At 41.4% G+C, this 16,083-nt stretch overlaps 1 protein-coding gene across 4 annotated transcripts in view; it reads left to right on the forward strand.

The window, feature by feature from the left end:
- ANKFY1 (ankyrin repeat and FYVE domain containing 1) overlaps positions 1-16,083 on the forward strand; it is a 67,497-nt gene that overhangs the window by 13,080 nt on the left and 38,334 nt on the right. For 2 of the 4 annotated variants that reach the window (XM_065908469.1, XM_065908470.1), the window contains exons 2-4: positions 2,074-2,266; positions 5,013-5,131; positions 15,325-15,460. In XM_065908469.1, coding sequence (XP_065764541.1) covers positions 2,074-2,266; positions 5,013-5,131; positions 15,325-15,460 — 448 coding nt within the window. Of the gene's footprint in view, positions 1-2,073; positions 2,267-5,012; positions 5,132-15,324; positions 15,553-16,083 lie in introns of those variants that run through there. The other 2 variants (XM_065908472.1, XM_065908471.1) reach the window with 2 other exon arrangements.

Below are 16,083 nucleotides of genomic sequence, written 5' to 3' on the forward strand. Positions count from 1 at the left end.
ATCACTGGCGCTAGATTTTGGTTTTAACCACAGACCAAGGATCTGATATAGCTGCCTTGGAAGATGGCATAGTTGAGAAGGCCAAAGGTAGACCTCCTGGGGAGTATCAGTGGTGGAGGGTTTGGAGGGATGTGCAGAGAAGCATGTGAAAGTAACAGAGCACCAGAATTGGAGAGAAGGTGGCACAGTGGTTGTTGAAAGAAGAAAAAAGCAGGATGGACAGCAGTGTCCTGTGCTGTCTTGTAGAGTTCTGAGAGGAGAACCACTGGCAAGTGTCTTAGATTTGGCAGTTAGGAGGTCATCAATGAGAGGGGCTTCAAGGGGGTAGTGGGGACAGAGGGAGGGAATGGCAGGGTGACAGTGTGAGGAAATGTGTGTGGTAGCTAGAGATGGAAGGGCAGAGCTGGGCAGATGTGTGGAAGGAGAGTTTTGTGTTACTGTTGATAAGAGACCTAGGCCGGTGTGTGTGCTGATGAGAGGGTTCCAGCTGAAAGAGGTTGAAGTTGCTGGAGCTGGTGTGGTTGACGATAAAGCAAAGGACCTGGGGAGACTGAAGGGTTTGGAGCAGAGTGGAGTGCGTAAGCTAGCGTAGGAGCGAGCTGCAGTCTCTCAGAGCGCAGGGGGTAGATGGGAGTAGCTTTTGGTACAGTGGGGGTTGTTGGCAGTTGCTCAGTTTTCTCAAGACGTTGTCCAAGAAGGTAGGAGAGGGCCCTGAGGGCTGTGTCCAGGTTGGGAGTTTCTGCGGTGGGGAGTAGATGAGTGAATGGTCTGTGGCCCAGAGGATGACCACAGCAGCACTGTGGTTCCACAGATAGGATTTATGCATGGTTGCCCGAATCCCCACCAAGACTGCAGGTAAGAGAGAAGTTTCTGGACTTTGCTTCCTCAGAGAAGCCTTCCCTAACGTCCTAAGTCAAATTTCCTTTTTAAAAAATTTTCTTTATTATAGGTTCTTAAAGCTCTGTTCTTTCTAGTACTGATCTGAGTTGTAGTTTTTCATTTACTTGTTGCAGTTGTTATAATTGTAAACGTTTACTTTCCCAAGTCATGAAAAGCTCTGAGGAAAAATATGTCTGATTTTGCTTAAGTACTGTACTATCAGGCCCCTCACAGATACTCAGTAAATGTTGAATGAGTCAGAAACTGGTTTTCAACCTTTAGAATCTGCCCCAGCACACCTGTGGGATATGACCTGCTTCCATCTGAACGGTTATTGACTGCCCTGAGCCTTCCTGAGGGAGGGTAGGTGTCAGGCAGTGTGGAATAGTGGCTGATAGACCACTGAATGCCCCACATGTCTCACCAGCTTCATGACCTTGGGCAAATTCTTAACTTCTCTGTACCCCAGTGCCCTCCTCTGTAAAGTGGCTAGTCATAATAGTACCTGCCCCTTTGGGTCATCGTGCGAATTCACAGAAAACTTGTAGAACAGCATGTGACATGTAGAAGTTACTCATTGCTACTAGCGGTTTGAAAACTGATCTTCAGGGAAATTGAGAAGAAATCCCTGCACCCTGATGGCACTCTGAAACAACACCATTCTCGGTCTTGTAGGAGTATCAGTAAGAAATAGTAGGAACATCATGTGACTGCATGAACAACATCAGTGGCTAGGAATGCCTTACCTTCCGGCAGAGTGGAAAATTCGCGTGTAACTTAGAGCCCTCCATGACCTTGATTCTTCCAGATCTTTGGTTTCAACCAACTGCAGATGGTGTCGCAGCCGTCCCCAACCTTTTTGGCACCAGGGACCAGTTTCACGGAAAACAGTTTCTCCATGGACTGAGGGATGGAGGAGGGTTTTCAGATGATTCAAACGTATTACATTTATTGTGCACTTTATTATTGTTACATCAGCTCCACCTCATGGAGTTGCTTGGGGGCCGCTGCTGTATAGTATTCACTACTGAAAAATATCCGTGTGTATGTAACCCCACGCAGTTCACACCCGTGTTGTTCGAGCGTCAGCTGTGGTCATTTTGGTCGTCCCACCCTAGCTGTGGGCTGAGGGATGAGCGAGTGCTGTCTGTTTACACCTACCGTGGTAAGCTTGATTCTTTGTCTCCCTTGCAGAGGAGGTGGCCAAGTTGGAGAAGCACCTGATGCTTCTCCGACAGGAGTATGTCAAGCTGCAGAGGAAACTGGCCGAGACAGAGAAGAGATGCACTCTTTTAGCCGCACAAGCAAAGAAAGAAAGCAGCAATGAGTCCTTCATCAGCCGCCTACTGACGATCGTGGCCGACCTCTACGAGCAGGAGCAGTATAGGTGAGCTTTTGGCATGGGGCCAGTTTGGGGAAGCAAGCCCTTTGACTTTCTCGTTTGTTTTCTGCTTATCTCCAGCACAGAGTATGGGTGTCCTGGTGATTGCATCCCTGGTACAGATGGGAATTAGCTTACAAGTCCAGGGATTCGGGGGAGGAGAAGTCACCTTCTCTTGGGCTGGTCAAAGAAGGCCTCTTGGGGCTACTGGCTAGTGTAGCATGATGGTTGAGGGTGGACTTTGGGGTCACACAGTTCAGCTGGTCACTTACTGGCTATGTGACCTGGAACTGTATGATGTGCCTCAGGCTCCTAATCTGTAAAATGGGGATAAGAATACCATTTACCTCAGGGTTATTGAGATGAGATGGTTGGATGGCATCACCGACTCAAAGGACACGAGTAAACTCCAGGAGTTGGTGATGGTCGGGGAGGCCTGGCGTGCTGTGGTCCGTGGGGTCACACAGATTCGGACACGACTGAGCGACCGAACTGAGCTAGGGTTATTGTGTGGATTAAATTAATAAATACTGTTTGAGTATTTATAATACTCAATTTGTACTCAATTATAATACTCAATACTCAATTATAATTTAAAATTTATAAATTAATAAATACAGGGTTCGATCCCTGGGTCGGGAAGATCCCCTAGAGAAGGCAATGGCAACCCACTCCAGTACTCTTGCCTGGAAAATCACATGGACAGAGGAGTCTGGCAGGCTACAGTCCATGGGGTCACAAAGAGTTGGACACGACTGAGTGATTTCACTTTCACTTTCTTTAGCTAAAGTTCAGGAGAAGGCTTTTATCTCATAAGATACTAAAAAATGTTGGTTGAAAGTGTTAGTTGATTTGTAGTTATTTACAACCAAACATAATTTTTCCTGTTTAAGTGTTTGATTAAGACACTCGAGCAAGAAGCTCTTTCTTTACGCTTCCTCTCCAGTGACAACATCCTTGTATCCATATTTTAAAAGGAAGTGCCTTTAAAAGACTAGAATGAAAAATTTTTAAAGATTGCTAGCCTCCCAATTTTTTTTGCATGGAGTCTTCAAAGACTTGACCTGTCCCAAGTTTCCATTTTTGAATTATATTTTTAAAAATTATTACTATTGGAGATTATTAGTGAAATTCTTATATTTATTTCTCTTTGGGATTGTTGTTTAGTGTCTGACTCTTGCGACCTCCTGGACTGTAGCCCACCAGTCTCCTCTTTGACCATTGAATTTCACAGGCAGCAGTACTGGAGTGGGTTGCCATTTCCTTCTCCATCTCTTTGGGATATTAGACTACAAAAGAGAAAAAACTTTAACTTGACCTTCATGAATAATAGTAGGAATTTTATAGACACATTCATTTTTATAATTTTGTGGCTAAACTCAAGGTACATGGTAGAAATAGTAAGCAGTGACTGTTCATTTACGTTCTTAGAATGTAATACTTTGTAAATACATTCAGAGTTTAAAAGTTATTTGTGCTTTGTTTTCATTATATTTTTTTAACCATATCACAGGATATGATATGAGACAGTTTTATGTTCTGCTTTAAATAGAATGTCAATTCTGTTCTTTATGAATAGTGTTCTGTGTTAACAGTATTAATAAATACCCTATTCTTTTGATCTAAGATAATTAGTTGCAATTTGGTTAGTTCTTTAATAGAGCTAGAATTGTTGATATGCTCACATAATTATAATGTACGTTCTAGATGTTGCTTTTATGGGGCGAAATGTGTCTGCATAAGCATCATATAGAAACCATATTCTTGTTTGTGTCTCCTTTTAAGCACGAGTTAATTCATGTAAAATTTTTTTTCTTCTTCCTTTTCTCACATAATAGTTTTTATGTATTTAGCTTCTAAAGGCTTTCCAACCTAACAAGTTATTTTCAAGGGAAATATGCAAGTAGAAAGCCTTACACATACAAGCAAGGGGATGACGATGGGTGACTGTGCATTGCTGCCAACTAGCCATGTGGCACATGCTTCTGTCAGCCTCGTGGGTCATCCTTGGGTGTTTAACTGTGCTCTCCTACCTTGGCATCTGACATTTCAGAGTTAAGTATGAATAGCTATTTGGAAAGCTCTTTTCACATAATGGTATGTCATATATGTGGAAGCAGGTTTGAAGAAAAGGTACGTCACGCCTTTTCTTTATACATGGTTGAGTTAAAAAATGGCCAATATTAGGTCTGAGTGTTTCTGATGAGAACAGGAGTCCAGATATTGGGTTTCATATTTCATATTCTTGATTGTTTTATCAAAGCTAATTTATTTATAGTTTTTGGATTAACCTTGCTTAAGCGTTAATACGGTGTGGAGCATCATAGCACAGTCGGCTGAGAGCTCTTATCACAGTCTTTAGTCTTTCAGTCTATTTCTCCCTGATGATTTATCTTGATTTTTTCCTACATAAAATCTCTTCTACTCTTTATATGAATATTAGTTATCCTTTGTAACTTGTAAGCTGCACCATCATGGGGGTGACATTAGGGAATGTCTTTGAAAGCAGAGCATCCCATGTGAACTACAAGCTAGAAGTTAGAAATAGGAAACATGTCTAGCAATGCATTATAAATATGACCTGTCAGTGCTAGCGTAGAGATATACTTTTGCTGTGAATTTTTTTTTTTTTCCTTTCACATATTTATGTTGGTCAGTCAGTACTCACATGCTGATTAGCTGTGAGTTCCAGCTATACCTAGTTATAATGACATTTTTTCTTTTTGTACCTGTGGGTGTTTTTCTTCATCAGTGACTTGAAGATAAAGGTTGGGAGCAGGCACATCAACGCTCACAAGTTTGTCCTGGCGGCCCGCAGTGACAGCTGGAGTCTGGCCAGTTTGTCTTCCACCGAGGAGTTGGACCTGTCAGGTGAGCCTCTGACCGGCTGGGGACTCAAAACTCCCGGCACATGAGCACTTGGCAGGAGGTTATGGTGTGTCACTTTGAAATATTTGTGGCTTAGTGGAAGTAGAATACTTCTTATGAATTGTTGGTGACCATAAACTAGTTAAATAGTCATTAGGTAGTACTTTGTGGACACTTCTGTTTAATATCTGGCTAAAAAATCATAAATATTTGAGGAACTACAATATTCTTATAATTTATAAAATATCTCTCCATATAACTTTTCATATACTGGTATGTTATAAATATGAGAGCATATGTAGGAAAAAAATTTATTTCCACTAAGAGAAAGTCCTGCTGCTGTTCAACTGGTTAAAATTTAACCTTAGCTGCCAAAATATTTTTCCTGGTCTGTAAGAACTGAATTCAGAAGTAACAGTTACTGAAAAAATTAAGAATATTCTTTCTTTAAAATCAAAGGATGACCAGCTGTCTTTAGGATTTAAGTGCATTGAACTGTTTAATGTTACTGTTTTTGTGGCACATATTTTGTAGAATTTGGGTAAATATGGTAGTTAAGTAAACTTAAAAAGATCATTTTCAAAAGTTCATTGCAAAATTGCATTTTCACTTAGTATTTGCCTAACTGCTTCTACAAAAGAGCAAATTTTAAATTTAATTGTGCTGTTAATAATCAAGAGAATTACAAGTCTCCTGTAAATGTGTTATACTTTCATACTAAAAAAAATAATAATCAAGACTGATACCATATGGTAAGGAGCATACCCACACATTGAGATATGAGTTACTTGCAGAAGTGATTGGCTGTGTGAAAAGTCTGCTGAATTATGTCTTGTTCAAAAAATTCATCGCCGTGGTTTGATCCCTGCTGTAAGGTTTGCTTTGAGGAGTGAGCAGCTGCAGAGCCAAAATTTTTGGTGGCTTTGCTAAGTCAGGCACCTACTAGGATACCTGTGGTAGAACTTATGGCATTTATAAAGTTTATAAAGTTTATCTTTGAAGGGTTCCAGGGCTTCCCTGATAGCTCAGTTGGTAAAGAATACGCCTGCAGTGAAGGAGACCCCGGTTCGATTCCTGAGTCAGAGAGATCCCCTGGAGAAGGGATAGGCTACCCACTCCAGTATTCTTGGGCTTCCCCAGTGGCTCAGCTGGTAAAGAATCTGCCTGCAGTGCAGGAGACCTGGGTTCAATCCCTGGCTTGGGAAGATCCCCTGGAGAAGGGAAAGGCTACCCACTCTAGTATTCTGGCCTGGAGAATTCCATGGACTGTATAATCTGTGGGGTCGCAAAGAGCTGGACATGGCTGAGTGACTGTCACTTCACTTGAAGGGTTGCAAGGAGATGGTGGCGTCTGTGGACCTGTTCAGGTTTGTGTGTCTTGCCCAGTGTGCTGCTGAGTTGCCTGGATGGGCATGAGTGTGATTGCCTACATTTGGGCTCACAGCAGCTGATTCACCTAAAAAGCCTGTGTGTTACATGACACCTGGAAGCCTACTGCCCATGGCTGCCTGCAGCTGAGGGGGGTTGGAAATAGGCTCTTGTAAACAAGTGTATAAATAGGGTAAAAGCTGTGTTTTAAATGGTTGAACCTTCTCCCCACTTGTGGGTTTGGCAAAATCATCTTATGGATCTACTGGTGTTCTGTTTCTTCAAAATTATTCCATTACTGTCACAACTGCTGAGGGGCAGGCACTTTGCAAGGCACTAGGGATATAGCAGTGAATAAATTCCTGTTTGCGTAGTACTTACATTCTTAGATTGACATCCTAAGCCTCACATTTTCATTTGAAATTCTTTTGTAATTGATATTTCTTAAAATTCAAAATAAGCACAACTTAACTTTTTTAATTAATTAATTTGTTTCCCTTATTGCACCAGGCCTTAGTTGTGGCATACAGGATCTATAGTTGAGGCAAGTGGGATCTAGTTCCCTGACCAGGGATTCAAACTGTGCCCCTTGCATTGGGAGCACAGAGTCTTAGCCACTGGACTACCAAGGAAGTCCTAGCACAACTTTGTTTTATTTTTTTTCTAGCACAACTTTAATTCTGTTAATTGTTTAAGAATTTTAGCCCATGTTGAGGAATATACAATAGGCATTATATACCAAGTATTTAAAAGGTATTTGGACATAATGAAAATTTTCTTAAATCATACCGTGTTCAAAAAAGTAAAATGTGTGCTTGATCTGACCCAGTGACAAAGTCACAGTCACTTCTTTAAGATTCTTGCCATAAATGCATGACCTCAATCTAATTGTGAGAAAGCATCAGATTAACCCAAGTTGAGGAACATTCCACCAAATTACTGGCAACATGAAAGACAAGACAAGAGTTGGGAATTGTTACAGATTGGAGGAGATTTAGGAGATATGATAATAAAATTCAAGATGGAATCTTCAGTTGGATTCTGAACCATAAAAGGACATTATTGGGATAATTGGCAAAGTTTGTAAAGGTCTGTAATTAGTTAATAGTATTGTATTGGTCCTAACCACCTGGTTGTAATCATTGTGCCCTGGTTATGCAAGATGCTGATATTAGGGGAGGATCAGTGGAGGGTATATGGGAACTCTACACCTGTTTTGTGGGTTTGACATTGTTTCAGAATATAAAGATTTAAAAGGTATGAATTTGCCTTGTATTTCTTGATTATTTTATATATAAAGATACTGACTGATCAGCTGGGAAGAGAAAGGATATAACCATTAGCGCGACACAGTTCAACGGATCTTGATGCACGATATTTACTTCTTTAGGAAGTAAAGCAGTCTGCTTCAGGCTCAGTGGTCTGTTTATAGCCTCTCTCCGTCACTTCAGCCTTAGCAGCTGACACTAACCAGTTCCAGTGCCATAGAATGGCTGTTGTGAAGCTAGAGTTTCTTGCATGCCTCCTCCAGCAAAGATCTTATGGTTCCCTGGCATGAGTGTTTATGGTGAGTCATTCAGCTTTCCTGGAATGTGTTCTGGGTCCTGTCAAGCCATTCCAAAAACAGAAAGCATCCTCCCTCCTTTTCAGTCCAGTCAGGAAAACTGCACTAAACACAGACCTGGGAGGTTGCACCGTGTTGTGAAAAGAGCGTAGGGTCCCAGACTCTGCTCAGGCACACTAAGGTGCTCAGGCAAACTCACAAGACAGTGGTAGTTTACGTTTTCAAGAGAAATTCAGCAATATCTGTTAGATAGTGTGAGAACTACTGGTTCTAGGTTGTTTGGTTTGAATATTTTGTTGATATCCATGGTAGTTTAAGATGTGTCCATAAATTATCTGATACTCCTCCCTTCCCTGGTGGATCCTGACTCCCCTCCTCTTAGGTACAGGCTGATTGAGCTTGTAGATAATAACATGTTCCTTCAGAGATGCATCTTAGAAGGCATTGTGGCTTCTTCCTTGCCCTGCCTTGTGGATTGCTCACTTTGGGAGAGGTTAGCTGCTGTGTCACGAGGACGCTCAGACGGCCGGGTGGCCTCCTGCTAACAGCTGAGACACCCCCCACCCCCCCGCCGAGATTATCTTAGAGCTTCAAGAGGTCTGTTTCATCTGTGATCATGTCCCCTTACTCCATCCTAACATGGCTTTTGTGTTTTTCCCTCTAATCTCTGGTTATGCTAAATTTGTCTTGTGTGTTAGTTTAAAATAGTCTGTTTCGATAATAATCATAGCAAATTTTTCTATAGCAGTTACCATGTGGTGGTAGTTTACAGGTATTAACTCTTTTATCTTTAGGATAACACTTTGAGGTAACTACTGTTTATTCCCATCTTATTGATTAACCATATATGCTTCCATCTAGTGGCTAGTATAAATAATGTTTGCAGTGAATACTGGTGTACAGATCTCTCTTCAGGATCCTGCTTTCAGTTCTTTTGAGTATACCAGAAGTGGAATTGCTGGGTCATGTAGAATTTCTATTTTAAAATTTTTGAGAAGCTGTTTTCCATAGGGTCTGCACCATTTTGCATGTTCCCCAACAGTGTACTAGGGTTCCAGTTTCACCACATACTCACGCATACTGGTTGTTTACTGTGGTGTGGTTTGTTTTTCTAGAGGTTTGAGGTGCTCTAATCTTGAATCTTTAAAGATTTAGGTCTGTCACCATATTCAGAAAGTTGTTGACTGTCATTTCTTAAATACTTTTCTTCCTTGGTCTCTTCTTTCCTTCCAAGACTCCAGTCACACATATACCGAACCCTTTGTTACTATCCAGCAGGTCTGTTTGAGGACTTTTTTTTGGTTGTTTTTCCTCCTGACCTTTTTTTTTTTTTTGGTCTTTTCTTCAGATAGGACAAATTCTATTGATCTGTCTTCAAGTTTACTGACTTTTTGTACTTGCCTGCTCTTGAGCCCACTGAGTAAGTTTTTATTCCATATCTTGTATTTTTCATTTCTATAATTTCTGTTTGTTCTTTCTTACAGTTTATATGCTGAGCATTTTTATCTTGTAATTTCAGCTGTGTTTTCCTTTACCTTCTGGAGCATAGTTATATTCAATGTTTTCAATTCTTTGATAAGTTCCATACCTGGGTCATCTTGAAGTTGGCATATTTTGGTTGTCCTTTCCCTTGAAAAATGGTCATATTTTCTAGATTTTTTCCATAGCAAATGATTTTAAATTGTGTCCTGGACATCGCCATTATGTTGTGTCGACTCTGGTCCTGTGTGCCATCCTCTGGAAAATGCTGAATCTCCTTAGGTGCAAATCACAGGTTCTGCTTCACCTTCTGTGGATAGTGGTTCAAATATCACTTCAGTTTTCTTTTTTTTAATGCAGTTTTATTTGTTTATTTTTGGCTGGTCCTGGGTCTTCGTTGCTGTGCGGGCTTTTCTCTAGTTGTGGTGAAAGGGGGCCAGTCTCTAGTCTTCCAGTCTCTAGAAGCCATTGCAGTGGCTTCTCTTGTTGCAGAGCTCGGGCTCTAGGGCACACTGGCTTCCGTAGTTTCAGCACGTGGGCTCAGTAACTGTGGCTCCCAGGCTCTAGAGCACAGGCTCAGTTGCTCCATGGTATGTGGGACCTTCTGGGATCAGGGATTGAACCTGTGTCTCCTGCATTGGCAGGCAGATTCTTTACCACTGAGCCACCAGGGAAGCCCCCTCACTTTGGTTTTTAAAGCTGGGCTAGGACCGTTCCATGCATTAATGGCTCAGAGGCAAGGCTGAGGCCTGTGTGGCTTTGTACACAAAATTAGGAAATATCCTTCTCCGACTTTCTTTTCTCTGGAATTCTCCCCTTACCCTTCAGTGCCCTTTAGGCTTCATCTTCTGGTTCATCTGACCAGAAAGATGGTGTTCTTATTGGAATTTTAGGCATCCTTATGGTCAGGCTAGCAGTGTTCCTCCTGGATAGATCTACCCTCAGGGCAAAGCCATAAAGAGGAAAAAAATACTCGAGAAACTGAAGCAGTGCAATTGCTTCTTCAAGGGGTGCCTCTCAGAACAATTCAGGTGCTTTTGTTTACTTTCGGAATCCTCTCAGTTCAGTTTAGTCGCTCAGGCTCAGTCGTGTCTGACTCTCTGCAACCCCATGAATCGCAGCATACTAGGCCTCCCTGTCCATCACCAACTACCGGAGTTTACCTAAACTCATGTCCATCAAGTCGGTGATGCCATCCAACCATCTCATCCTCTGTCATCCCCTTCTCCTCCTGCCCCCAATCCCTCCCAACATCAGGGTCTTTTCCAGTGAGTCCACTCTTTGCATAAGGTGGCCAAAGTATTGGAGTTTCAGCATCAGTTCTTCCAATGAACACCCAGGACTGATCTCCTTTAGGATGGACTGGGTGGATCTCCTTGCAGTCCAAGGGACTCTCAAGAGTCTTCTCCAACACCACAGTTCAAAAGCATCAATTCTTTGGTGCTCAGCTTTCTTCACAGTCCAACTCTCACATCCATACATGACCACTGGAAAAACCATAGCCTTGACTAGACGAAACCTTGTTGGCAAACTAATGTCTCTGCTTTTTAATATGCTGTCTAGGCTGGTCATAACTTTCCTTCCAAGGAGTAAGCGTCTTTTAATTTCATGGCTGTAATCACCATCTGCAGTGCTTTTGGAGCCCAAAAAAAATAAAGTCTGACGCTGTTTCCACTGTTTCCCCATCTATTCCCCATGAAGTGATCAGAATCCTCTAGTAGTTGTTTTTGGCCCTCTGTTGACAGTTTTTAGCTGTAATCAGTTAAAATAGTATGGGTTGTCACACTCCCATAACAGAACTAGACCTTCTGTTCTTTTTTGACACTGGGATTATTTAGAAGTACAATATGGGGTTGAATTTTATTTCTAAGAAGTTATATTTAAGGGTACATCCTTAAACTGACCAAAGAGGATGTTTTCACTGATGGAAGATGCAGTCTGTGGGGGTGGTCTAGTGGTTAGGCCTTGGTGCGTTTCCAGATGGGGCCCTGGCTGGAGAACAAAGACCCCACAAATCCTGAGGCACAGAACAACAACAACAACAAAAAGTGTAGTCTACAAGATTTTGAAATTTTACAAGTGAAAAACTTATGTAAGGTAGATGAAAAATAGTTGGAAACTTGAGGACAAACCAGAGTCATAGAAGGAGATTCAAAACACCTTTCTTAGTTTTGTTTTAATATATTTATTTGCTATTTTGGATCTTAGTTGTGTGATGAAAAAGTGGCAATGGGCTTAGTTGCTCCTTGGCATATGGGGTCTTCGTTCCCCAACCAGGGATCGAACCTGTGTCCCCTACTTTGGCATGAGGATTCCTATCCAGTGTGCCACCAGAGAAGTCCCCTGTCTCAGTTTTCACAGATTGGGGATTTAAGTAACAAAGTTAATTTCCTCAGTATGCTTCATTTAATGGTTGGTTAATTGCAAAAGGATGAGTTTATTCCCATTCTTTCCAAATGTTTTGCAAAAACATTTATTTAAAGTCAGTCAAACATACAAACAAAAAAACTAGGTCACATAGAAAATTCCAAGTTCTCCAAAGCATGACTACACGCATCTTGGACCACAGTGAAGTCAAAAGGTTGGGCATGACTTTTCACCCTCACAGTCATGGATTTTTACCATGTGTGCTGGGCCTGGTGAAGGGGTGATGGCTTCTAGCAACAGATACAACAGACAGGATGAATGCCAGCTGGTTTCACTTCTCAGAGTCTACTCCTTTTAGAAGTAGTTTTTGGTTTATCGGGTCATCTGGCTTTTATGACCACTTGCTTAATAGACGGGAGGAAGGTAGACTGCATCACTTGCCAAAAGGTACATACAAGCACAGACGGGCACAATAAAGGACAGGAATGGTGTGGACCTAACAGGAGCAGAAGGTACTAAGAGGTGGCAAGAATACACAGAAGAACTATACAAAAAATATCCTCATGACCCACATAACCACAATGGTGTGATCACTCAGCTAGAGCCAGACATCCTAGAATGCAAAGTCAAGTGGGCCTAAGGAAGCATCACTACGAATAAAGCTAGTGGAGGTGATGGAATTCCAGTTGAGCTATTTCAAATCCTAAAAGATGACGCTGTGAAAGTGCTGCACTCATTATGCCAGCAAATTTGGAAAACTCAGCAGTGGCCACAAGACTGGAAAAGGTCAGTTTTCATTCCAATCCCAAAGGAAGCAATGCCAAAGAATGTTAAAACTACCGCACAATTGGACTTATCTTACATGCTAGCAAAGTGATGCTCAAAATTCTCCAAGCCAGGCTTCAACAGTATATGAACCGTGAACTTCCAGATGTTCAACCTGGATTTAGAAAAGGCAGAGGAAGCAGAGATTAAATTGCCAACATCCACTGGATCATCGAAAAAGCAACAGAGTTCCAGAAAAACATTTACTTCTGCTTTATTGACTATGCCAAAGCCTTTGACTGTGTGGCTCACAAGAAACTGTGGAAAATTCTTCAAGAGATGGGAATACCAGACCACCTGACCTGCCCCCTGAGAAATCTGTATGCAGGTCAAGAAGCAACAGAACTGGACATGGAACAACAGACTGGTTCCAAATTGGGAAAGGAGTACGTCAAGGCTACATATTGTCACCCTGCTTATTTAACTTATATGCAGAATACATCATATGAAATGCTTGGCTGGGTGAAGCACAAGCTGGAATCAAGATTCTGGGAGGAATATCAATCACCTCAGATATGCAGATGATACCTCCCTTATGACAGAAAGCGAAGAACTAAAGAGCCTCTTGATGAAAGTGAAAGAGGAGAGTGAAAAAGTTGACTTAAAACTAAACATTTAGAAAACTAGGATCATGGCATCTGGTCCCGTCATTTCATGGTAAATAGATGGGGAAACAATGAAAACAGTGACAGACTTTATTTTTGGGGGCTCCAACATCACTGTAGATGGTGACTGCAAGCCATGAAATTAAAAGACACTTGGTCCTTGGAAGGGAAGCTGTGATCAACCTAGACAGCATATTAAAAACCAGAGACATTACTTTGCCAACAAAGGTTCGTCTAGTCAAGGCTATGGTTTTTCCAGTAGTCATATATCAATATGAGAGTTGGACTATAAAGAAAGCTGAGCACTGAAGAACTGATGCTTTTGAACTGTGGTGCTGGAGAAGACTCTTGAGAGTCCCTTGGAGTGCAAGGAGATCCAACCACTCCATCCTCAAGGAAATCAGTCCTGAATATTCATTGGAAGGACTGATGCTGAAGCTCCAATACTTTGACCACCTGATGGGAAGAACTGACTCATTGGAAAAGACCCTGATGCTGGGGAAGATTGAAGGCAGGAGGAGAAGGGAATGACAGAGGATGATATGGTTGGATGGCATCACTGACTCAATGGACATGAATTTGTGTAAGCTCTGGGAGTTGGTGATGGACAGCGAGGCCTGGCGTGCTGCAGTCCATGGGGTCACAGAATCAGACATGACTGAGCGACTGAACTGACTGACACAGAAGCACCTAACCTCCTTCTGGTTCATTGTTCTCTGCCCACTGCTTAATATGAGACTCAGAGTGGGTCACTTCTCAGTTTATTGTTTTGAGATTAAGGGATGAATCAAGGCAGGAGTGGGAAAGTTTGGTGATCACTTGAATCTTATTTGAAGATTTTTATTCAGATCTTTATTTGAAATTTTGAGGGTTCCAGGGCATCTCTGTTGGTATCATTTTTTAGAAACTGTTTTTAAAATCTATTCATATTTGGGTTTATTCATCATACAAGTTTGTTGGTTTAGACAATTTGGGTAGGGTTATTAAAGGAAACCAAGCCAAATTTTAAATTAAAGTAAAGAAACCACCATGGAGAAGATGTTCAACGGTGGTGGTGTTGTGATGCCCTCATTGTTAGGGATAAGTTATCTTCCCAAGATAAGGGCGAATGAACTGAGTCATGGTATACGGACAGACCTCGGAGAGATTGTGGGTTCAATTCCAGTTCACAGCCACAAAGAGCAAAACTCCTAATAGTGTGTCATGTGAATTTTTTGTTTTCCTGGTACATATGAATGTTATGTTTACACTATATTGTAGCCTATTAAGTGTCTATTAGCATTATGTCTAGAAAAAACAATGTACATACCTTAATTTAAAAATACTTAATGGCTAAAAATTACTAACCATCATTTTGTAACACAGGGTTGCTATAACCCTTCAATTTGTGGAGAAAAAACCCAGTACCTGCAAAGTGCAGTGAAGTGAAAGGTTTGCCTGTACAGATGTGATACAGATGCCCAAAAAAAGAATGTTAACTTTTTGTCATATATTTAAAATATTTTCCTCCAGCTTATTTGACTTACATCTTTGTTTTTTTTTTAATATTCCTTTATTTGTCTGTATCAGGTTTTAGTTGCAGCACTTGGACTCTCTAGTTGTGGCATGAAAGGCTCAGTAGTCGTGGCACTCAGGCTTAGTTACTCAGTGGCATGTGGGATCTGAGTTCCCCAACCAGGGATCAAACCTGCAACCCCTGCATTGCCAGGCAGATTCATAACCACTGGACCACCAGGGAAATCCCTTGACTTACATCTTTAATAGGTTCATCTCCCCCATGTACTGCCCCTTGCAAAACTTGTTAACACTTTTCTGGAGTCAGATGGTACCCAGAATAATTACCCTTTTTAATGGGTGTGTGATATTTCTTCGAGCTGGGTCTACCACAGTTTTCTTTGTACCTTTAGCTTTTAGGGGTCCTTGGGAGGGCTTTACTATGTCATCTGTGCTTTGTCTTCAAAGTTTTTATGCTTGCTTTCTTTAACCAGATGCTAACCCTGAGGTGACAATGACAATGCTTCGCTGGATCTATACGGATGAGTTGGAGTTCAGAGAAGACGATGTGTTCCTGACTGAGCTGATGAAACTAGCTAATCGGTTTCAGCTACAGCTCCTTAGGGAGAGGCAAGTCACAGCAGATACAGTCAAGCACCTCAGATGGTGGTGGCTGAGCTTTAATTATGCCAAGCTCTGGGAAAACAGCTGCTTCTGCTAATGTAAATAACTTTTGCAAGGTGTTCTTTTAAAGGCAATAGTGGAGAGAAAATTTTGTCTCCCTTGCTTTGTGTTGTCTTGTAAGCTAAATTTTACTGAAGCTTTTGGGTCTTCTCTTGTCTTTCACTGATTTATTACCTGCAACTACATAGATGTGTGAACTGATGAACCGACTGTGAAATAATATAATCCAGTGTCCAACCCCTCAATTTTCCCTCCTATATCATTTCCTTTCACTTCTACTTTTCTGTCTGCTTGGAAGAAGTTCTTCTGACCTTGGAAGAAGGTCATATTCTCTTGTTACAAACACATTAATGACTGAATTAGTACATGAGAGTCTGTCTCAATAAATTTCATAGTGTTTCTGAGATCTCACTCTTTTCATTTGTTATGACTTTTTAGGTTCCAAGGAGATAGCCTGCTATGTTTTTTATATTGCACTTTCTCTGTTGCTCTCCCACCTTGGTCTTTATAAACTACAGAACACAGTGAGAACAGAGTTTACCAGGTGATAGCAGACAAAATACTCTTAT

The sequence above is a fragment of the Muntiacus reevesi genome, chromosome 18, assembly GCF_963930625.1.
Source record: "Muntiacus reevesi chromosome 18, mMunRee1.1, whole genome shotgun sequence".
Lineage (NCBI taxonomy): Eukaryota > Metazoa > Chordata > Mammalia > Artiodactyla > Cervidae > Muntiacus > Muntiacus reevesi.